Source organism: Eptesicus fuscus, chromosome 13 (genome assembly GCF_027574615.1).
Source record: "Eptesicus fuscus isolate TK198812 chromosome 13, DD_ASM_mEF_20220401, whole genome shotgun sequence".
Taxonomy (NCBI): Eukaryota; Metazoa; Chordata; class Mammalia; order Chiroptera; family Vespertilionidae; genus Eptesicus; species Eptesicus fuscus.
The window spans coordinates 3,090,162-3,113,420 of record NC_072485.1 but is presented as its reverse complement, the minus strand read 5'-3'; the positions used below and the strand labels follow the sequence as shown (position 1 = coordinate 3,113,420).

The window sequence follows — 23,259 nt, the reverse complement described above, 5'->3', positions numbered from 1 at the left end:
CCGGGGCCCGGCGCCATGGCAACCGCTGGTCACGTGCCGACGCGCGTCACTGCCCGGAGTCATGGCAACGGTGACCTCACCCTCGAGCTCGACCTTCCCGCGTGGGCGCTGCTCCCCGCCGGCTCCACGCCGCCCCGGTTCCCGCCGCGGCAGCGGTCCCGAGTCGGGGTGCTTCCAGCCGGACCCCAAAGCCGCGCCTCTGGACTCCCTAAAATGACCCTGCCGTGGCCGCTCCCCCAGCCGGCAGCCGCCCCGCTTCCCTTAAAACAAGGTGTTTTGTCATCTCCAAAACACAGCCTGGCCCCTGGCCCGCGGCCGCGGCAGGGGTGGCTGCAGCACGGAAGCACCCACAGCCAAGGCGGGGCCCAGGGGGCCGCTTCAGAGAAACGCCTTCCTCGCGCTTTCAAAAGCCACGATCTCGTGGCCAGCAAACGGGGATGGGGAAACTGGGACTTGCGTGTTCGCGGGCGGGAAACCAGGCCAAACACGCATTCCAGTTACCAGGTGGGTGAGGACCAGAGGCGCGTCACTTTCCTCCCTCCCGCCTCGCCTCTGGACAAGTCTATAGCCGCGACTGTCCTGTTTCCGTCACTCGTGTAACCTGATGAGAGGGGTGCGCATCGTCCAGTGAGGCGCATCACAGTTAAAGAACGGCCTGTTAGCAAAATAAATAATAAAATAAGAATGCCTAAGGACACATATGTAATACTTTAATCAATAAAGAAAAAAGAATTCCATCCTTACTAGCGACTCTCCAAGGACATTGAAGTCGATCGGATTTATCTTTTCCTCTCCTCCTCAGCTGTCTGGCAATCCTCACCCTTTGGAGTCCCTCGCTAGCTCCCAAGTGTCCCCCACCTCTTCCTTCCCCCCTCCCCCCTTTATCAAGTAAATTAACTGCTTTAGTTGGAGGTGGAGAGGGGTTGGCAATTGGGCCATCAATAACAAGGTGGGGGTAGGGGGAGGAGATTGTGAACATTTCTGTGTTAAAATGTATCCCTTCAGTCCAGTCCTGACCCATCCATACTTGTCTCTCTCAATGGCAAAACTGTATCATCAGATCTCTGCATGTACAATATTAAAAGCTGACATCCGGGGCACTGTCAATGTGTGAGAAGGAGAGGGCATGTTTGCTCTCTCTGACCAAAGGATATCTACAAGCATTCCGATTCCCCATCTGACTGTGAGTAATAGCTGGGAGTAGAATGGACAGAGGTCCTTCTGCAATTGTCTTGGATCAACCTCCTGGTGGCTGTTCCAAATTGCCAACACAATTAACACTAATTGGCTCCTTTACTAGCAAATATGGATAAGGATGAAGTAGACCTTGGCTTCTTGCATTGGTTAAATCCTTTCATTGGTTGAGAGCTATCAATCCAGATAAATGATGTGGCCCCCTTCTCTTACCACTTCATGACCCCGTGCCCCTGCCGTCAGCAGGGACTGTACATTAACTTTGCGCCTGGGCCCCAAGGTCCCAGCATTACCATCTCCTTAAGGACAGGAGGGGAGGGGAGGGAATGAGGATCTCAACAGAAACCTCAGCTGCTGGCAGTGCAGGAAAAGGAAAATCATTTCCTCTGGAGGCAGGAGCAGCGCTGAAGCCACTCTCACGGGGACCTTACAGCCTCTCCTCCGCTTGTGGAGGTCATTGTGACAGCAAGTGGGGCAACTTCTGCTGCTCTCTGGAGGGTGTGAGAAACAAACATGCCTCTAGAGCAGCGGTTCTCAACCTTCTAATGCCGCGACCCTTTAATACAGTTCCTCATGTTGTGGTGACCCCCAACCATAAAATTATTTTCGTTGTTACTTCATAACTGTTATTTTGCTACTGTTATGAATTGTTATGTAAATATCTGATATGCAGGATGTCTTAGGCGACCCCTATGAAAGGGTCGTTCGACCCCCAAAGGGGTCGCGACCCACAGGTCGAGAACCGCTGCTCTAGAGAGAAACCAGAAAATGGAGCATTGGTCTAAGCTCCAAAGAGAAAAGACACATCTCTAGTCCCTAACAATGGCCGGAGTGCGCAGGCTGGGTGCTAGATCACGTATGCTCCCTGCCTGTGTGGATGAGGCCGGTAGATGGTGTGTCCTATTGAGACCTGGATAAAGGTTTACTGGAGACCTCCCTGAAGCATTCTCTCTGGTGAGGAGAATGTGGGAAACTGGGGAGGGCCATGGGAGAAAAAGGAAAACAGTTTAGATGTATGTGTGTAATAAGGAGGTATTGAGTCCTACGGACTCAGTTTGGGGAGGAACTCAAAGTGAGTGATAACAATTTGCAGGCGTTATGCTAAGCAGTTTACGGAAGTGAACTCAATTCCTCAACAACCCTAAAGACAGATGATGTTATTAGCCCCATTTTGCAGAGAAGGAAAAGGAGGCACAGAGGGATTAAGATCATTGGCCACAGGCATAGAGCTAGGAAGTGGCAGAACTAGGATGCAAACCAACCCAGGCTGCTCACTCACCTCTGGAGCCCGCTCTCCCCGCACGGGGGATAAGCCTGTCAGAGCAGGAGTAGGAACAGCTGTTTCTCCAGAAGCCCAGAGCGATCTCGGTCAGTTTAGACCCAGGGAAGAAGAGGACTTGCAGGGTCTTGAGAGCAGGACGAAGCAGGCACCTAGCGTAGAAATAAAGAACAACAGACTACACAACGGACTGAAGCACCCGTCACTTAGAAATAGGCCATGAGAGACTCGCTGCCTATTGTGGAAGAGCGTTGCTGCCTGAGAAAACATGCAGGCAGGTGCGTTCCCGCTGCCACAAGGCTCAGGAGACAGGCTTGAGGGCTGAATTCTCCAAGCCCCTGCAGTCCAGGGTGCAGCTCCCAGTCAGTGCCATACCAACTCACTCTTTTCTTTTTCTAAGTTTTTGGGGGTTTTTTGCTTGTTAATTTTTTTTTTTTTATTCCAGAGCAGAAGGGAGAGGGACAGAGAGAGAGAGAAACATCAATGATGAGAGAGAATCATTAATCAAGCCTGCAACCCGGGCATGTGCCCTGACAGGGAATTGAACCCTGACCTCCTGGCAAGGAAAAAGAAAATCATTTCAAGACAAGCAAAAGATACATTCAAAGATGAAAATGAGACATTTTCCTACATAATGTCATTGTGTCTTGATTCTAGAATCTGAAACGGGCAAAGCAAGGCATTCTTGATGGATATGATAGACCCGTGGTTCCCACTGTGGGACACACGCCCCACAGGGGGGCAATTTGACTTTTAAGGGGGGCATTTGAGAATGAGTTATTACCAGTGAATTTTTTGCATTTTTGTATATATTTATATATATATATAAATTGTGACATATTTATGCATTTTGGTTCTCTATTATATGTTTTGAAACTTTATTTGCTATTTTTTCATATCACTTCATATTATTTTCTTAACAATTTCTGAGTAATTTCTTCCTTAGTACTTCAGTTGTCCTTTTGTTCTTTTATTTTTCTCTTTCATGGATGCCATGTTCTTTGGAAGCTTGTTTAGACCAAGTTAATGGCCTTTTAGGCTTCCTCCATGTGAATAGGAGCTCACTTTTTGAAGAATATGAATTACAAGTCCTGTGGGCGGGAGCATCAGGATGTTAGAGATGCTTGGGAGGGAGGGGGCGTGGCCAAACACAGGCTAGGAACCACTGGTCTAGACCCTTAGAAACTCTAGAAGTGATACAAAACCTCTGAGGACCTGAGTCTGACCTGAGAGGATAGAAGTCATGGGAGATAATGCATGAACTCTTATACTTTTACAGGCCCCCATAGCCCATCTGCAGGGCTGCTCACCAGCAACCTGCAAGAAAAAGGTAGCCTCGCGATCTAGCACCACAGATTCCCAGAATCATCAGAACGCGGAAGACTGTCCAAGCCTCGCTTTACATTGGCCCAACTCATTGCTGCTCTGAAAAAAGCTAACACTATAGGAGCATCTGGCTGACACAGAAGCATATTCAGAAACTCTATGCCAAAAGGCAACATCATAGGATGCTTACATCCCCTTATTCCCAAGCCAGGGAGCCACTGGCCAGCTGGAAATTCCACCACAGAGAAATCAGGGTGCTGCTGGAGAGACTCCTCAACACGCGGTGTGCCCTGTCCTCCAGGTGAGCAGAAAGTGCCTATCCTTAGTAGGGCTGCATTCTGCACTCCCACCTCCACCATGTGGCTGCTGCCCTTCCTCCTATCCCAACCAACCTCGTCTTACCCCTGCTTCCTGTGTGCACCCAGAAACAGGTCTGAGCAGCCAGAGGAACTACACACTCTCCTGCTCTAAAGCATATTGAGGAGGGCCTACATACGCTTTCAGTCCAAGATTTCCTGTTCCGCCTGCCACATCTTTCTTTTTCATGGAACCATTCAAGCTATCACACAAAACAAAAATTACCCTTACTGCTTTGCATATGTTCTAGAATATCATTACCCTTTAAATCATCCAAAACATCTTTTTTAAAATATATTTTTATTGATTTCAGAAAGGAAAGAGAGGGAGAGAGAGAGAAACATCAATGATGAGAGAGAATCATTGATGGGCTGCCTCCTGCACGCCCCCCACTGGGGATCGAGCCCGCAACCCGGGCATGTGTCCTGACTGTGACTTTCTGATTCATAGGTTGATGCTCAACCACTGAGCCACACTGACCAGGCTAAAACATCTTTAAGTGTGCTTTTCTTAAAGGTTTTCTTTCTGCATTCCTAGATGTGACTATATTATCATTTAGAATCAATGTTTTCCTCAGCAAATACACCTTTGGTTTTATAAGGAAAATCAGTGGGAAAAACATTTAGTAGAGAGAAAAAAGTTCATCCAGGAAAGGAAAAGTTTTTTCACAAAAGTATATGCTCCTAAGGTGAGGTGCACTTAGTTACCCTGTGATCAACTCCCTAATATTTACACTAATAAAGATTTATTCTGATAATCTGTCTCTTTCTCCTAAATGAAAAGTCTGGTAATCAAAAAAATATTAATTAGTATTTTGGCATATTTGGATCCTTTTATTTTGTTTGAATATACAAGTATAGCCCTAGCTGGTTTGGCTCAGTGGATAGAGTGTCAGCCTGCAAACTGAAGGGTTCCGGGTTCGATTTTGGACAAGGGCATGTGCCCGAGTTGCAGGCTCAATCCCCAGTAGGGGGGTGTGCAGGAGGCAGCCCATCAATGATTCTCTCTCATTATCGATGTTTCTCTCTCTCTCTCTCTCTCTCTCTTTCCTTCCTGAAATCAATAAAAACGTATTTAATATATATGCATATATATACACAAATATATACAATTCTAGAATTCCTAACACTCCATAAAAAATAAAGGCCCACTTCCAAGGTCTACCTCAAATTGAAGTTCTTCAGTTCCCTGTTTCAAAACCTACAGCCCTCATCTTTCCTCCTTCCCTGTTCTCACACCGCTCCGGACTGGAGACGCCTCCCCGCCACACCCCACACCTGCCTGGCGCGGCCGCAGCTGGAGGCGCTCCCCTTGGCTGGGCAGCGGGGACTGCTGTGCGGGCTTCCTGCAGGCAGACCGGGGACTGCGGAGGTTTCCTGTCAGCCTTCCCAGCTGTCGGCCAAGAAAAACTTGTGCTATTGAGATTGGGTTCTGTTGGTAGCTGACCTACCTGTGTTTTGTCTCCGCCACAATTTCCTTCAGTTAAACTAGAAAATCCATCTTCCACCTCGAGGGCCAAAAGGAACCGTTTCCCTTGTCTGCAGAGACACCTGCTGGTCAAAGGTTTTCACTACACGCTGCTTGGCCGTACTCCTTTTTCCGTTCTGCTAAGACCTTCAGTCCTTTCTATTTAAAGTGCAGGCAGTTGAAAACCACAAACCCACATCAGGAGCCAGAAAGCTGGAATCCAAGTGGAACCCGGCTCCAGGAAACTGGATTTCTTTGTGGCAAAAAAAAAAAAAAAAGTACACTGGGCTAAAATTACGGTGGCGCTTTGGGCTTAGGTGAACAGTCCACACTGTGGTTTTGTACCACCCAAGGATAGCTTCAGCTATCCCCATAGTTCTCGTGACATTTTTAAAAGATTCATTTCCACTTATTTTTATTTTTAAAGTAAGTTCATTCTTTTGGCAAGTTTAAATAGCAGCCTGGCATTATGAGTAAAAAGAGCCAAAGTTTCACCACTGGGCCTAGGTTTCTTAGTGGACTTTTCCACTTCCAAGTTCATCTCTGAGCCTCCGTTTTCTATTCTGGAAAAATCACTCATACCTCATGGGTGTGAGGAGAATAAACTGCCATAATTAAGTAGAGGGACCTCGATTACAGTCTAGTACAGAGTATGTACCGAAGTATTAACTTCCTTCTAAAGGGCAAAAGCATTTAAACGATACCCTGCTGCTTTCCAAATCGCTTCCAAAAAGGTTAGGAGTGAGTGAGAAAGGAACCAGGGCTGTGAAAATGGATTAGCTTCAGAGTGGAAGTGAGAAATTTATAGTTTTGAATGTTTTGGTTTGATTTACTAAATATGTAAAGTTCAATCTTTGGAAGTTGGGCATTTTTATGATGCAACTATACATGTCCAATGAAAACATTCTCACTCTCACAACGTTATAAAGTACTTATTATTCCCACTTTGTAGAAGGTCAAGTTACTATTGGCTCACACAGCCAGTAAGTGGTGAATTTGGGAAACAAACCGAGGCCTTTCGGTCTCCAAAATCAGTTGTCGTTCCAAACTTTAGCTGTACCAATGTTTGTGGTCTGCTAAAACACACACACACACACACACACACACACACACACACAAACAAAAAACAAACCTGCTATAGCTGGTTGGCTCAGTGGATACAGCGTTGGCCCGTAGATGGAAGGGTCCCAGGTTCGATGCCAGTCAATGGCATCCCGGTTGGGGCGCGTTCGGGAGGCAACCAATTAATGTGTCTCTCTCATATCAATGTTTTTCTCTCTCTCTCTCCCTCTAAAAACCAATGGAAAAAATATCCTTGGGTCAGGATTAACCTTTAAAAAAAGATACCAGTGATTTTTTTCTTCTAAAATATATTTAAAGTATATATGTAAGAAAATGCTAAAATATTTATATCATTTTTATGCAACAATCTGCTTAAGGAATGTGTGCATTCCCAGACTTTCGGCCAAATGCAGGTGCCCTGTGAGAACACTATAGGAGCTCAATGAGAAAGAAAGGTCAATCCAGTACCTTTTTTTTTTCTAAAACTCACTCAAAATAACATATAAAAAATTACTAATTATATTTATACTAATGTTTTTATTTTATGCAATAATCTGCTTTGAAGAAACTGTACATCCAATATGTTCTTTAACTATATTTTTCTTTTGAGTGAGTTTTAGAAAAAAAAAAAGGTACTGGATTGACCTTTCTTTCTAATCTAGCAAAGGAAATAGACATATAAGTCCAGGGGGTGCAGAGAATCCAAAACAAGATGAACCCAAAGAGGTTCACACCAAGATACATCATAATTAAAATGCCAAAGATTAATCACCATCTTTTTTTTAAGTAAGTCTTTTTAAATTGATTTGAGAGAGAGAAAAAGGAAGAGAGAAACATGGATTTGCTGTTCCACTTACTTATGCATTCATTGTTTGATATTATATGTGCCCTGACTGGGGATCAAACTCACAACCTTGGCATTTGGGGACGAAATTCTAACCAAATTCTAACCAACCTAGCCAGGGTCAAAGAGAGAATCTTAAAAACAGCAAGAGCAAAGCAGTTAGTTACCTGTAAGGAAGCTTCCATAGACTGGCAGCTGATTTCTCAACAGAAACTTTGCAGTCCAGAAGAGAGTGGCAAGAAATATTCAAAGTGATGAGATCCAAGGTGGCAACGGAGTAGGTGGAAGGTACACTCATCTTCTCCCAGAACCAAACTGAAGTTAAAACTAAAATATAGAACAATCATGCTGAACAGAAGTCTTATAGCCAAGGACTTACAGAGTAAGCTACATTGAGATTGGTAGGAAGGTCAGAGATGCAAAAAGGGCTGGCCCGGCTCCCACGAGAGGAAGCTGAGGTTCTGGAGGGATATCTCAACTGCAAAGGTTCCCCCTCAGGAGTGTGGGGTCTCAACCCCAGGCCCAACTCCCAAGCCCAGAGCACCAGAGCCAGGAAGAGGTGCCCACATAACACCTGACTGAAAACTAGTAGGGATTCTGTCCACCAGGGAGAGGTGGGAATCTGCTAGAGAAACAGGGGCCCTCTTAAAGGGCCAACACACAAAATCTCATTCGTATCCACTGGCCCTGGGCTCTGACAGAGGGAGGGGGGAGCAGAATTGAGTCATGGGAGTAGAGGCTGGAATTTGTGGCTCTGGGGAGAGAGCTGAGGAGCAGCCACCAGGATCCCTATGCTGAATCCCTCTCCCACACCACTTGGGTGCAGCACTCCCCTCCTTAAAACATCATCCTGGGGAAAGCAATAGTCCTACCTCTGGCCTCCCTGTCACCCCACCCTGTGGGACTCATGCCCTGCTGAGGAGTCAGCTGCCTGGGCCAGGGTATAGAGGTCTGGGCAGAGTCAGGGGGTATCAGTGACTGAGCTGTGTGGTTTTGGAGAGGGGGTCATTATCCCCACTTTCCCTTGAACTTGATGGGTGCCTCCTCCTCAGGAGAGATCCTCTAGCCCTCCCTTCTGACCCTTGGTGGCTCCACCCTACTAAGTGTGGGCTCCCCAGGAGGTCTGGGGAGAATTTGAGATAGACTAAGTTGTGTGGCTCTGGGCAGGGGCCACTCCACCCACCTTCACCCAAGCATGATGGTGCCTCCCCGTCATGGGAGATCCACTAGCCCTGCCCTCCCTGCTGAGCTCTGGCTCCAGGCCAAATCTGGGCCAGACTGAGTTGTGTGGCTCTAGGGAGGGGACCATTTTTCCCGGACATGCCCAACTGGTCAAATCCTTTGAATGGTCAAATCTTGAACTGTTTGATAAACTCTTCTGGCCTCACCCTGGTGACTCCCTGAGACCCTGCCCCACCATGAAGGCCAGCAGGCCCAGGCAGGGGGCATCTAGACTGGTGCACCCTGGGACTTTTGCTGAGTGGCTTCAGCCCAGAATGGCACTGAGTTTGAACCTGTATCAGTCTAGTGAACACCACTCACCCTACCTGCTGGCTCACTGAGAACTACCGCACACAACACGAGCACCACTGGAGGCTCATTCAGTGGTTGAGCTCAGCAGGCGGCCAGCAGGTGGAGGCAGCCAGGTGGTTCCTGGGAGAAAATAGTCATGAAGCAGCTTCCTGCCAAGAACCTTCCTCATAACTATTGTTGTGTGTGTGTGTGTGTGTGTGTGTGTGTGCGTGTGTGTGTGTGTGTGAGAGAGAGAGTGAGAGAGAGAGAGAGAGAGAGAGCACATGTTCATGGAAACAATAACAACAAAGCAAAGCAAACTGCCTTATCCCCAGTTTCTCAGTTTCTGCCTTCTCCACAACATACACTTACCAATTTTTGCATCTCCTTCCATGGATGTACCACCCACACATGAGCACATGCCTGTGTCTAACTGTAAATCTTTTTATTTTTTAGTTTTTACTTTTATTTACTTGAATTACTAGGTTGTTGGGTTACTCCAGTAAATTATCTGAAAGACAATTTCATATCCACACATATAGACCTAAAAGGTGTAACCATGTAAGAAAGGCCAAACCAGGATATTTTTGTACATGAAATGGAATGCTGTTGCCCTGGCCAGGTGGCTGGCTCAGTTGGTTAGAGCCTCGTCTCATATACCAAGGTTGCGGGTTTGATCCCCAGTCAAGGCACATACAAGAGGCAACCAATGAATGCATACAAAAGTGGAACAACAAATCAATGTCTCTCTGTCTCTCTAGAGAGAGAGAGACAGACAGACAGAGAGACAGAGAGAGACAGAGAGAGACAGAGAGAGAGAGAGAGAGAGAGAGGTTGAGGGATATACACTAACACTGCCCTAGACAAATGGGAAAATCAAGTCATCCTGGATCAATATTTTATCATAATCCAATGAATGAAAGTACCTTCATGTACATAACCATTGCTATTACAATGAGTGTCCCTGAACACACGTCCCAGTGCCTAACATATGTTCATTGTGGGTTTTTGGTGGTGGTGGTGGTGGTGTTTTGTTTGTTTGTTTGTTTTAATCCTTACCCAAGAATATTTTTCCATTTATTGTTTTTTAGAAAGAGAGTGGAAGGGGATTTGGGGAGGAGAGAGGGGGGCGGGGAGGGAATCTGAAAAACATAGATGTGAGAGACACAGGGATTAGTTGCCTCCTGCACATGCCTGAGGGCCAGAGATTGTACCAGCAACAAAGGTACATGTCGTTGACCTGGAATTGAACCTGCAACCCTTTGGTGTGGGAGCTGATGCTCTAACCACTATGCAATGCCAGACACATGTTAAATCATTTAACCTACAATCTCCCTATGACATACCTATGGGATAGGTCCTAATGTTTTCCCCACGTGAGGTGGGGACTCTGAAGAGATCCACATAGAAGGAATGGTTATTTGGAGAATGTTGCCAGTTGTCACTCTGGTTGGAGTGAGTTAGAGGACAGAGGATGACTCAGTGGTGCTGTCAGCCTAAGTAGATCAAATGTTCTTGCCTGTGCCAATCCTGGTTTATGCCTGTTAGCTGAAATAATTATTGATAACACCTCTGTTTACTAAAAGTAGCTCAGTGGGCAATAAATTAGTCATCAGTAGCCAGAAGGGGGAAGATTTGAAGACAATAGTCATGATCATCAGATACCCTTATCTGCTCCTTCTTTCCAGCGAACAAGGGACATCTAGGTGCTGGTGAAACAGGCAGGAAAGGAGGCCTGGACACTCAGTGGACTCCTACTGTCCCGTCTGGAAGATGAAAATGGAGATCAATGCTTAGCAGGCAGCAGCATCTCTCCTTCAGGAGCCGGAAGGGAAGCAGCACCTACTCAGTAGCCAGTGGACCCTGACAGATTATGAGGTCTTTGCTAAGGTGAGTGTCAGCGTGCTGGAGACCCTCCTTCATGAAGTGTTCTGGTGGCCAGAGCAAGCCTTATGCCATCCACCCTGATGACTCCATTCATGACTTGAAGGAGAAGACTGAGGAGATTGGAGCGCCTTACGTGGAGAATCAGGTCCTAAAGTTCTAGGGTTTGAACCTGTGGAATCATCTTAGCCTCTCAGACCTGCAGATCAAGGGCTGTGACACCATCAGGCTCATTAGGGAAGGCCACGATTCCCCACAAGTGCCCATGGTCAGGCTGCTCATGAGGTAGACTTCTATGGCCCCGTCTCCCACCCCTTTCTACTCAGACCACTGTACTCTTCTGAAATATAAATAGGAACGTGCCCCTCCCCCACTAAAAAATCCTCCAATGTCTCCTTTACCTAAAGAATAAAGTTCATCTTCCTCTGTTTGGCATTCAGAGTCCTTGACCCCTTACGTACCACCTTAATCTCCTCACCACTCTAAAAACAGCAGACGTGCCCGTACACATGTAATTACAGGTCCTAACTCCATGACTTCAAGTCAACTCTCCTTCACCCCCATGTTTTCATCTTTCAGAACTCAAATCTCTGAGTCATCTATTCTCAAAAGTATGGACCCCAGACCAGCAGAATCAGCATCACCTGGGAACTTCTTAGAAATAAAAATTCTCAGCATCTATTGGCAGACTGAACTTCTGGTTCTCTGGTGGTCAGACTCAGCAATTTGTATCTTAACAAGCATTCCAAGTAATTTTTTTAAAATATATTTTTATTAATTTCAGAGAGGAAGGGAGAGGGAAAGAGAGATGGAAACATCAATGATGTGAGAGAGTCATTGATTAGCTGCCTCCTGCATGCCCACCCTGGGGATCAAGCCCACAACCCAAGCATGTGCCCTGACTGGGAATCGGACTGTGACCTCCTGGTTCATAGGTCAACGCTCAATCACTGAGCTACACCAGCCGGGCCCAAGTAATTCTGATGCACAATCAAGTTTGAGAACCACTGCTAGAAGCCTGATACAAGTGGCCAGATCATATTCTGACCCTATCTCATCCTACACCCAGGTCAGACTGCTGTGAAAGCATTTGAGACTCTCATTGTGTTCCTTTGTTGAATCATCTATCCCCCTGGTCTAATGAGACTTCGTAAGAAATGTGTTTTATTCCTGTGTCCTCAGGGTCAAGAATGGTGCCTGCTTACCACAAATGCTTAGTACATGCTCATTAAATAAATAAACCAAAAAATGACTTTGAGTTCTTCACTATTATTTTCATATGAGTCTCAGTCCAGTGCCATTTTGGAGTCCACCTTGTTTGGGATGCCCCCCAGGCTATCTCTCTTTTTTTGAAAATGCCTACACTCATGTACATAAGACCCATGCTTGCATAGTGGTAAGCGTTCATTCCCCATACATTCACCCTTCTGTCCAAATATAATTGGACCAAAATTGATCAGCTGACCCAAGGTAGCATCCATCCATTGCTTATACTTACCCAGACAGATTTTAAATCCTGGGGGTTGGGACCAGGTACAGGGAAGGAGCTCTTAGTACAGTTAAATAATGAGTGTGGCCCAAGCCAGTTTGGCTCATTGGTAGAGCATCGACCTGTGGACTGAAGGGTCCCGGGTTCGATTTCAGTCAAGGGCACATGCCCAGGTTGCAGGCTCGATCCATAGTAGGGGGTATGCAGGAGGCAGTCAAGCAATGATTCTCATCATTGATGTTTCTATCTCTCTCTCCCTCTCAATTTCCTCTATGAAATCAATAAAAATATTTTTTAACAAAATAAAAAATAATAATGATTGTGAATGTCTAAGCAGAAATGCAGTCAGAACTGAGTAGCCCAAGACTCAGCCCCACCCAAGTCAATATATTAGCCAAGTGAGAGCCTCTGCACAGACAATGGAGCCACACATAGCAAGAGACAGAATCAGAAGCCCTCACAGTCCCAGGGAGAGAAGCTGCACAATAGTGTTAGGCCTGCCCTTTGTCTAGGTCATATTCCCTCCGTTTCCTTTCATAAACCTAAAATGAAAGCAGCCACTCAATGAGTGAGTCAGATTGGCTTGGGTGGTCTTCCTTCCCCAGGAGCCTTGACTAGGATCTGCTTCAGCAGTTCAGAAACTTTAACAAAAATGTTGCTGAATGCCTAATATCACAATATTTTCTCCACCCTCTGTCGAAGGGATAAAGCAGGAAGAAAATGGCTTCTGGAGATGCTGGACCCAATGGACAAACCAAGGTTGTAGAAGATGAACATGCAAATCATGCATAAAACACGAATGAACCACACTGATGGTAACTTCATCACACAGCCATTCCCAGATATAGGGGAGACTAGGAAAGTGTCAGGCTGGCCAGCAGACCCTGAGCGACTGATGGACAGATTACGTTTCTGTGAAAGAGAAGGCTAAGGGGCTTGTTTGGCTTTAGGAACCCAAACAGCCTCAATTGCCTGCCTGGTTAGCCTTTTATTGTAATAACAGCTTGAACTAAAATTAACCTCTAGATACAATCAGCAGGTAAGCATCCTTGAGAGGGCTCACGCTTCTACAAGGTCGGGTCTAAAGACTAAACATAGAGATTCTAGCAAAACACCCGGGGGATCGGACTTGTTTGGAAAAGTCAAAGTAGGAGCTGCCGCCTTCGGCAAGGTTCCCCAGAGGCCCTGACCTTTCAGAGAATCCTCCTTACAGACATTCCAACCAGGTCCCGTGCTTCCCCACATCTCCCCCCTTTTTGTTTTGCTGGCTGCAGAAGACAGAGGAAGGTGGCAAACTTTCTGCTTTGGAAGGTCAGGGTCTGCGAAGTGCATTCACTGCTTGAGTTCTGGTTTTGTAGACTATAAGAAAAACAAAGAGAATTACAATGACAGCAATGGTTAGTCCGATCAGGTACCAATTGATTTTAGAAACCCATGTGGTGGGGTCTACCCACTCCAAATGCTCCTTTACCATATTCCAAGCAGTAGTCTGTTTTTCAGGTTTACTGAAAGCAAGTAAGGACTCTTTAATTTGCCTTTGCAACATGTTTACTTCTTCAGTAACGTTATCATGAAGGACTCCCCATAGATGCTTTTTAATATCAATCCACTGCTGGTGACTACTGTTCCATTTTAAAGGAGTGACACATATGTGCTTGTGCTCCCCATCACAATTAAGCATTTGCCTGTATGCTATAGCATCCTGTCTTTCCCCAGATATTCAATGGCTGCCTCTATTGCCTGTAGTCTAGCTAATATTTTTTGATCCATGTGCTGTTGTATAGTGAATTCCCTAGTTACATTTACTATAGGTTTTTTTTTCTGTTTTTAAGATCTCTTCTTATATATAAGATTTCATATTATTAGTCTACTCAAAAAGAGAAAAATATGGGAAATAATTATTTAAACCCCCCAAGTATTTATCCTAGAGGCCTGGAGCTACAGAAGTGCCCTTAAACAGAATGCAGGAGTGGCAACAGTGAGGTGGGGGGGGGGGGGCGGGAGCACTCTCCTTGTAAAGAAAAAAAAAATGGTACTTTTACCATTGAAGGCCCAGGAGTTACTGCAGTCCTGGGAACAACCCCCAGGACCTACTTTCTTTCCACATACACACCCACCCTTTCTCCAGCCTCCTGAGCGTTGTCAAGGTTTTGTTATCTCTGTTATGCTTCTTAAGAATATGAGTATATTTTCCATTAGAAAAATAAGCCTATTTCTAAAAGTAAAGGGGAAAAAAAGGTTTTTTTTCCTGTATTTGCCTAAGAAGCAAAAGATATAGATAGATAGATAGATAGATAGATAGATAGATAGATAGATAGAGATATACACACACACTAGTGGCCCGGTGCACAAAATTCGTGCACATTAAAAGGGGATTAATTAGAAGAAATATTTTAATATTGCTATTTGCCCTTTCTCTATAATAGAAGTGTCAGAGATGAAAGAAAATTAGTAAAATGTATATAAAATCTCCCTCCTGTCAGAGTGTGGGGCTTGCCAAGGGACCTAGAGTCAAGTCCCCGCCCACCGCCCGCATGCACTTCGAAAACACAGGAGACCTAGACCCGGCCGGCCCCACCCTCATCAAGCCCTTCTGGGCGGGGAGGCAGGGGGTGCAGCCTGAGGTCCCCTGTCAAGCCCTGCTGGGCAGGGGACACGGCCTGAGAACCCCCGAGCCCGGTGCTGGGGTGGGGGGCGCAGCATGAGGTCCCCCATCAAGCCCCACCAGGTGAGGGGCGTGGCCTTAGATCCCCGTCAAGTCCCACTGGGCAAGGGGCACAGCCTTAAGTCCCCCAGCCCGGCGCTAGGGCTGGGGGCATGGTCTGAGGTCTCCCAGCCTGGTGCCGGGGTGGGATGTGTGGCCTGAGGTCCCCCATCAAGCCCAGCCCCCTGCAGTATCACGGCAGTGCTGAGCGGGGTTAGGGTTAGGCAGTGTCACATCCCCAGCTGGGGATGCAGGCAGGCAGGCAGCTTCACCTCAGTGTTGGGTAGGGACGCACACAGGCAGCGTGACATTAGCGCTGGGGGTGGAAGTTTCCCCAGCTCCTGTGCGTGCGCAACCCATTGACTGGTCGTGACTCGGACGCTGTTAGGACCAATTAGCATATTACCTCTTTATTATATAGTATATAATTAAAATAATTATGTTATGCTAATCAGGAACTTGATTACTTTAAATAAATACATTACTTAATACTGTCTAATAATCTATATACATAAAAGCCTAAGCGACCGTTATGACCCGTCAACTGGTCACTATGACATGCACTGACCACCAGGGGGCAGACACTCGATGCAGGAGCTTCCCCCTGGTGGTCAGTGTACTCCCATGGCCAACCTCCCGTGGCCCTTACCCCTGGCCGGCCAACCTCCTGGCCCTAATCAGTCCGATTGGGACTGGGCGAGATGGCCCCGATCACCAGCCAGGCCGAGGGACCCCACCTGTGCACGAATTTGTGCACCAGGCTTCTAGTAATAAATAATCTTTTAGTTTAATGTATTTCACTACCTTCCCAGGGTTTAAATTTTAAGATTTACTTTCTCTCCTTATGAAGGAAAATGTTATATTTAAGGTATATGGGAAGCTCTATCAAATTAAAAAATAATAGTTATATTCTATTTATATATGCATATTAAATAGATTCTAATATGTTTTCATTTATAACTAATTGTTATAAGTTATAATATTGTACAATATTGTGTTTTATAGAAAGGACACGATTCCATGTCATTTACATTACTCTATAAAGTATCTAAATTTATAGAAATACTAGCAGGAAAAATCAGAAGAAACAATTTTATTATAAAGCTGAATAAATAGAAAATAATTATATAGTTTTTGTAACTTTTATTAAAAGTATTAAACTTTTTGTTTTTCGGATATAAAGAAGCATTTTTAAAGCAATTTGGTAAATTATATATTTCTCCCCCTACCTGTCCCTCCAAAATTTAGCGATTCTTAATAAGTAGCAATATGTTTCTTTACATAAGTTCATTAAGACCTATTTCTGGTCATAGCTATATTAACCAAGATAAAAACTGACAACAGGCCTGCTTGTAGCAGCAATGCCTTTGCCACTTTTTACAGGACTTGGTCCATCCAGCATTCCATGGAATCCCATATAATCCACAGAGGCAGGCCATTGTCCAGCATACCCATCCAACATTAAAGAGCACATAATAAAACAAAAAAGGGGGAATATGGGACTCAAAGACCCAATGAATTATTAACATGGGGGAGAGGATATGCGTGTGTCTCTACCCACACAGGGCCGCTGTGGATTCCAGCTCATCGGATTAAATTCTATCATGGCATAGCACGGTAACTACCAGAACCATGCCAGTATAGCATAACTTTTACTAATAATCTTACTGACAATAGCCTGATTTGCACCACTCACCCCTATGTCTTTGTTATGGGCCCTGATCTACTAATAAACCATAGTGCATCTTTTCTAGTACAGGTTGGAGAAGGAGCTTATTCTTTATCCTATATTACCACCCAGAATATTACTTCATTGAACATCAGCACTATTATGGTACTTAGGAGACAAACAAAAATCCTAACACCTGTTAATCTCACCAGGAAATGGCAAGACTCATCAGCTATTGAGGTCTTAGAAAGAGCATGGAGCCAATTACAGCCCAAAAGATTTTTGGGAATAGTCATTGCAGCCATCATCTCGGCTGTTGTTATTCTTGATACTGCCAGTGTCACTGGGGCATCCTTTCTGAGTCTGTACAGACAGCCTGTAATGTAACTAGGGAATTCACTATACAACAGCACATGGATCAAAAAATATTAGCTAGACTACAGGCAATAGAGGCAGCCATTGAATATCTGGGGAAAGACAGGATGCTATAGCATACAGGCAAGTGCTTAATTGCAATTGGGAGCATAAGCACATACGTGTCACCCCTTTAAAATGGAACAGTAGTCACCAGCAGTGGATTGATGTTAAAAAGCATCTATGGGGAGTCCTTCATGATAACGTTACTGAAGAAGTAAACATGTGCAAAGGCAAATTAAAGAGTCCTTACTTGCTTTCAGTAAACATGAAAAACAGACTACTGCTTGGAATATAGTAAAGGAGCATTTGGAGTGGGTAGACCCCACCACATGGGTTTCTAAAATCAATTGGTACCTGATCGGACTAACCATTGCTGTCATTGTAATTCTCTTTGTTTTTCTTATAGTCTACAAAACCAGAACTCAAGCAGTGAATGCGCTTCTCAGACCCTGACCTTCCAAAGCAGAAAGTTTGCCACCTTCCTCTGTCTTCTGCAGCCAGCAAAACAAAAAGGGGGGAGATGTGGGGAAGCACGGGACCTGGTTGGAATGTCTGTAAGAAGGATTCTCTGAAAGATCAGGGCCTCTGGGGAACCTTGCCGAAGGCGGCAGCTCCTACCTTGACTTTTCCAAACAAGTCTGACCCCCCGGGTGTTTTGCTAGAATCTCTGTTTAGTCTTTAGACCCGACCTTGTAGAAGCGTGAGCCCTCTGAAGGATGCTTACCTGCTGATTGTATCTAGAGGTTAATTTTAGTTCAAGCTGTTATTACAATAAAAGGCTAACCAGGCAGGCAATTGAGGCTATTTTGGTTCCTAAAGCCAAACAAGCCCCTTAGCCTTCTCTTTCACAGAAACAGTAATCTGTCCATCAGTCGCTCAGGGTCTGCTGGCCAGCCTGGCACTTTCCTAGTCTCCCCTATATCTGGAAATGGCTGTGTGAAGAAGTTACGACCAATGTGGTTCATTCGTGTTTTATGCATGATTTGCATGTTCATCTTCTACAACCTTGGTTTGTCCATTGGGTCCAGCATCTCCAGAAGCCATCTTCTTCCTGCTTTATCCCCTGGACAAAGGGTGGAGAAAATATTGTGATATTAGGCATTCAGCCACATTTTTGTTAAAGTTTCTGTCTTTTAAAAATATATATTTAATGACTGATTTTGAGATAGAGAGAGAAAGAGAGAGAGAGAAACATCAATTAGCTGCTTCACATATTTACACACTCATTGGTTGATTCTTGTATGTGCCCTGACCGAGGATTGAACCTACAACCTTGGTGTATATGGACAATGCTCTAACCAACTGAGTTGCCTGGCCAGGACAAAAAGCTACTGTCTTTTTAGTAAGCCAAAGCCTGGATGTAGCTTTCACCCCTGGTATCCCAACTATCACAAGGAGAAAGCTCCTAAGATTCACAAGCCCAGCATGCCCTGTCTTGCCTAAGCACAAGATGAAACCAACCACAAATATTGGATACTAATAATCCATTAATGGCAGGCAGAGTAATCTATAGAAGTGAAAGTGATAGTTACTTCAAGGAGTAGGTACTAAATGGGAAAAAGCCAAAAGTGCTTTCTGCAATGTTGGAAATCGTGTACAACTGATCTGCAGGTGGCTAAATAGGTAGAATTATATAAACTTTGTTTACTTGGATAGTGAAGCTTTGTGCATATGGTTTTGTAGCATATCCTGTGCTCTTTGTTACAGTGGGGTCAAGAGGATCCTGCAAGTTTCTAGAAATGAACCAATATAAGAGAGTCCCTCCATTTCTTAGTCTACAGCCTATATTTCCCATTTCTTTATCTCACTGCCTCATGCCAGCTATTTTCTTCTAACCTACCTTCCATTTCATTGATTTACAAGCTTTGTCAAATGTGCCCTTTACCATCCTCTGAGTTATTGCAGATGCTGTTTTTCAGTTTTAGAATTTCCAAGTTGGTTTTTTCCCACAATTTGCTGTTGAGATATATATATATATATATATATATATATATATATATATATATATATATATATATATAATTTTAACTTTTGATATATAGGAGGCCAGTTATTTTTACTGTGTGGTGATAATTCACATAATTTGAACCCTGGTGGTTCTAGTTCTGTTTTCTCATTTCCCTTAGCTTTGCCGTCTTATGTTTGGTTATTTTTTATTGACGGCTCTAATTGTATTTTGTAAACCTGAGAACAAGATTGATGTCAAAGAAGTTGTCCTGCAGAGAGGCCTCCTGTTTGCCTCTGGCCGATGACAGCGGGGCTTTGACTCTCCAGATGGGTTTCTGCTCCTGAGGCTTTGCCTCCTCCAAGCTCCCCAAGGCTGCATCCTTCAAGGACTCAAACCAAAAACAATCCTCCACGCAATGCCAGCTCCTGCGTTTCCTCCACAAAGGCCCACGGATTGCTCAGAATCCGTCCTCAACTCCTGTCACTCAGTTGCCTCTTCTGGAAAGTGTGGCACCAAAACAATCTCGGGGTCCTCCCTCTAGATCTCTTTTTGCCAGATGTTGGCACTCTTTTCTTCTGGGCCTTGCCGTCTTTCAGTACTATTCAACGTTCTTTTCTAATATTTTGTTCATCCTTCTGAGCCGTACTCACTGGCAGGTTTGATATACATATTTGATATATATTATCTATTCATTAAGAGTCAGGGACTTCGTTTTCCTTAGGTTATATATTGTAGTGCTACTTAGGCCAAATCTTTTCCTGAAACACCTTAATCAGTCCTCCCAACACCTACTCAGTAATGTGAAACTTAAGCACTGTGATCCATTATAGAAATTTTATCTCTAAACCATTTGAACAGTAATGGTTTCTCCTAGAAATATTGAATGCCCGGCTTCCTACACTTAATTTATAAAGTGCTGGTAGGCTAATAAAATCAGATAGTACCCTACTCACAGTATTTCCATTTATCTTAGAAGAGCATCTTTTTCTCATGAGTAGATTAAGAAGCCTAAGACCAGCATATATTTTAAAATAAGAGCTGAATTCAATTATGTTAACATGAATGCCTTCATTGAATTTAAATCGACAAATCTAGAAGTTACCACCACGTTATGAATAAGTGATATTTGTATTGCATTTATAGGAAACATTCAGAACATTTTTGATAATTACTTGGAATTTGTTTCTTCCAAATTACTTTTGTAGACCTCTAGAAATGTATTCTAAATCAAAGTCTAGCTGCAGAAAAGACGTTGTCTTTACTTGTTTATAATTATGGACCCATCTCCTGTAGTATGTTTGCCATTATAGGCAGTACTGCTAGATAGGATGTTACCTGGATTACAATATATTTTAAATGGCTTGTTTCAATGTTATGTATTATAAGGCTGGTTTAAATTGCAAACCTAAAAGGTTTCACTTATAATCAAAATAATTATATTGTTTTTAAACATATCCTTTCTGGTATATTTGAAGCTAATCTATACCCTCTACCCCTCAAATAACAAAGTTTTACATGTTGTTTCCTGGGTCTATTTAAAAATACTTTTAAGCAAAGATGTTAAAATGTCTGCTTTTAAAAAACATAACAGCTTCATTAAAAACATAACAGCTTCATTAAACAGTCCCTCGGGGCTCTCCTGGTGCAGCACAGCTGGTGCGGTTAACGTCACCGTGGGACATGCGCAGAGAAGGATGACAAAGAATCCTTCTAGCGGTGGTACTGAATGCTAATAGAGCTCTTAATTCTCCTCCTTTTTGGAGAAAGTGTTCTTAAACTGCCAATTTATTTTTATTGATTTCAGAGAGGAAGGGAGAGAGAGATAGAAACATCACTGATGAGAGAGAAGCATTGATCAGCTGCCTCCTGCATGCCTCTTACTGGGGATCAAGCCCACAACCCAGGCATGAGCCGTGCCTGGGATTCGAATCGTGAACTTCTGGTTCATAGGTTGACGCTCAACCACTGAGCCACGCCAGGTGGGCTTAAACTGCTAACTTTTAAATCACAAGGCTCTCCATATTACAGCTCTACCAAAAATACAAACTCCCACCCCAGTATGAAGACTAAACAATACTTCATGTATACAGGTTATTCCTTTCATACAAAATACTAGACACAAATTCCCACTTAATTTTGTTATTTCTTGTCTTTGCTATTCTTTAAAAATAAAGTAGATGTCACCTTTCAAGAAAAATTTACCTGTTTGTAGATGTAGTCACACACAGCTGAACACAACCTTTAGAATAAGCGGAGTAGCATTGCTAGGAGTGCAGAGTGTGGGGGCACATTTAATTATGAAGCCATTGTAACATATTTGAAAGGTAAATTGCAAGGCAAATTCCTCATTGTCAGTTCTCCTGTCTGGAAAATAGCGGTCTCATGTTAAGTCAGCGGTGGTACTGAAAATGACATCTAACACTCTGGGTCTCTTCCATGTCCATTAACAATGATTAGAATTTAAAATTATGGCCCTGACCCCTTACCTGGCTGGCTTGGCTCAGAGGTTGACCGTCGACCTATGATCCAGGAGATCACATTTCGATTCCTGGTCAGAGCACATGCCTGGGTTGCGAGCTTGATCCCAAGTGTGGGGCGTGCAGGAGGCAGCCGATCAATGGTTCTCTCTCATCATTGATGTTCCTATCTCTCTCTACCTCTCCCTTCCTCTCTGAAATAAATAAAAATATATTTTTAAAATTAAAAAAAGAATTTAAAATTATGTATCTAGGAATATATTTCAGATGTACAGCTTCAAAAGAGAAAAATACATTTACAAATTGTGGTATTCGACACCCCATCAGGCTTTCTCTGTAGGTCAAAGGAAAAGAGATGGTATGACAAGGGATGATGTAGTTATGGGTGAATACTGTGGCCCACAGGAACGCCAGTTTAGGGTCATGGTGACAAGGAGCAGGAACTCAGATGACACCCTTTAGGAGAAAGAAGAACAACAAAACATGTTTCTTAACTTTATATCTACTTTCCCTAAATTTAAATTTCCATAGGTATCAATTCAAAGGCTCAAAAAGTAAAGATTTAATTTTGAACAATTTTAAAGACCTGAAGGAAAATCAGTATCAAGAAACACTCCCCGCTCCAGAAACTTCACTCTCTCTTCCTGTCTCTCATCGTGACGCAGGATCAAGGGGGAAAGGAGAAGTCCATATGGGAACTTCGCACCCGCAAGCTCTGCCTCGACATCTGTGTGGGAGAGAGTGGGGACCCACTGACCCAGGCAGTCAAGGCCCTGGAGCAGCTCATGGGCCAGACCCCTGTCTTCTCCAAAGCCAGATGTGCCGTCAGATCCTTTGGCATCAGGAGAAATGAAAAGATTGCTGTCTGCTGCACAGTCCGTGGGGCCAAGGCAGAAGAAATCTTAGAGAAAGGTCTAAAGGTGCACGAGTACAAATTACAAAAAAATAACTTCTCAGACCCTGGAAACATTGGTTTTGGGATCCAGGAGCACATTCATCTGGGGATCAAAAATGACCCAAGCATTGGTATCTACGGCCTGGACGTCTATGTGGCGCTGGGTCGGCCAGGTTTCAGCATCGCAGACAGGAAACGCGGGACAGGCTGCATTGGGGCCAAATACAGAGTCAGCAAAGAGGAGGCCCTGCGCTGGTTCCAGCAGAAGTATGATGGCATCATCCTTCCTGGCAACTACATTCCCGTTTCTCTCCAAAAGGCCAGTGAAATGTTTTCCGTGAAATGGAAAGAAAAGAAAGGAAGAAAGAAACACAGGCAAATTCTGCTATAGGTGGCATAGTCTGTAAGTTAGACACGGTACTGTGCCTGGGCTCAAGTGAACTGTGTGGTAGGTGACATTATAATGAGTGGAAGTGACAGTACCATCTTTCACAGACTAAAAAAAAAACACCCATACCTGGAATTATAGCACATGTGTGTATCAGTTTATTTTAGAAGAAAAATAATGTAACAAACTAGTATCTTAAGTGACATCATTTTACAGAAATCTATTACAGAGTTTCCTTTGAATTTAAAGGGCCAGCTAACTATTGAGAAAATATACAAAGGATAGTGAAATTATTGACATAAGTAATGACTTCCATGGGATTTATTTATTTTATTTTTTAATATATT

At 44.2% G+C, this 23,259-nt stretch overlaps 1 protein-coding gene across 1 annotated transcript; it reads left to right on the top strand.

Moving 5' to 3' along the window:
• Positions 1-15: 15 nt before the first annotated feature.
• LOC103293826 (60S ribosomal protein L11-like) lies at positions 16-22,915 on the top strand. The gene is made up of 2 exons (XM_054724962.1): positions 16-168; positions 22,256-22,915. Exons 1-2 carry the CDS (start codon positions 16-18, stop codon positions 22,913-22,915), a joined length of 813 nt encoding a protein of 270 aa, XP_054580937.1.
• The last annotated feature ends 344 nt before the right edge of the window (positions 22,916-23,259 follow it).

What these genes read in the sequence shown, in the direction of transcription:
- LOC103293826 (XM_054724962.1), top strand. Translation starts at nt 16, where the DNA reads ATGGCAACCGCTGGTCACGTGCCGACGCGCGTCACTGCCCGGAGTCAT. An exon ending in GGCAGCGGTCCCGAGTCGGG is followed by an intron (nt 169 to 22,255) that starts GTGCTTCCAGCC and finishes TCCCCGCTCCAG; the next exon opens with AAACTTCACTCTCTCTTCCT.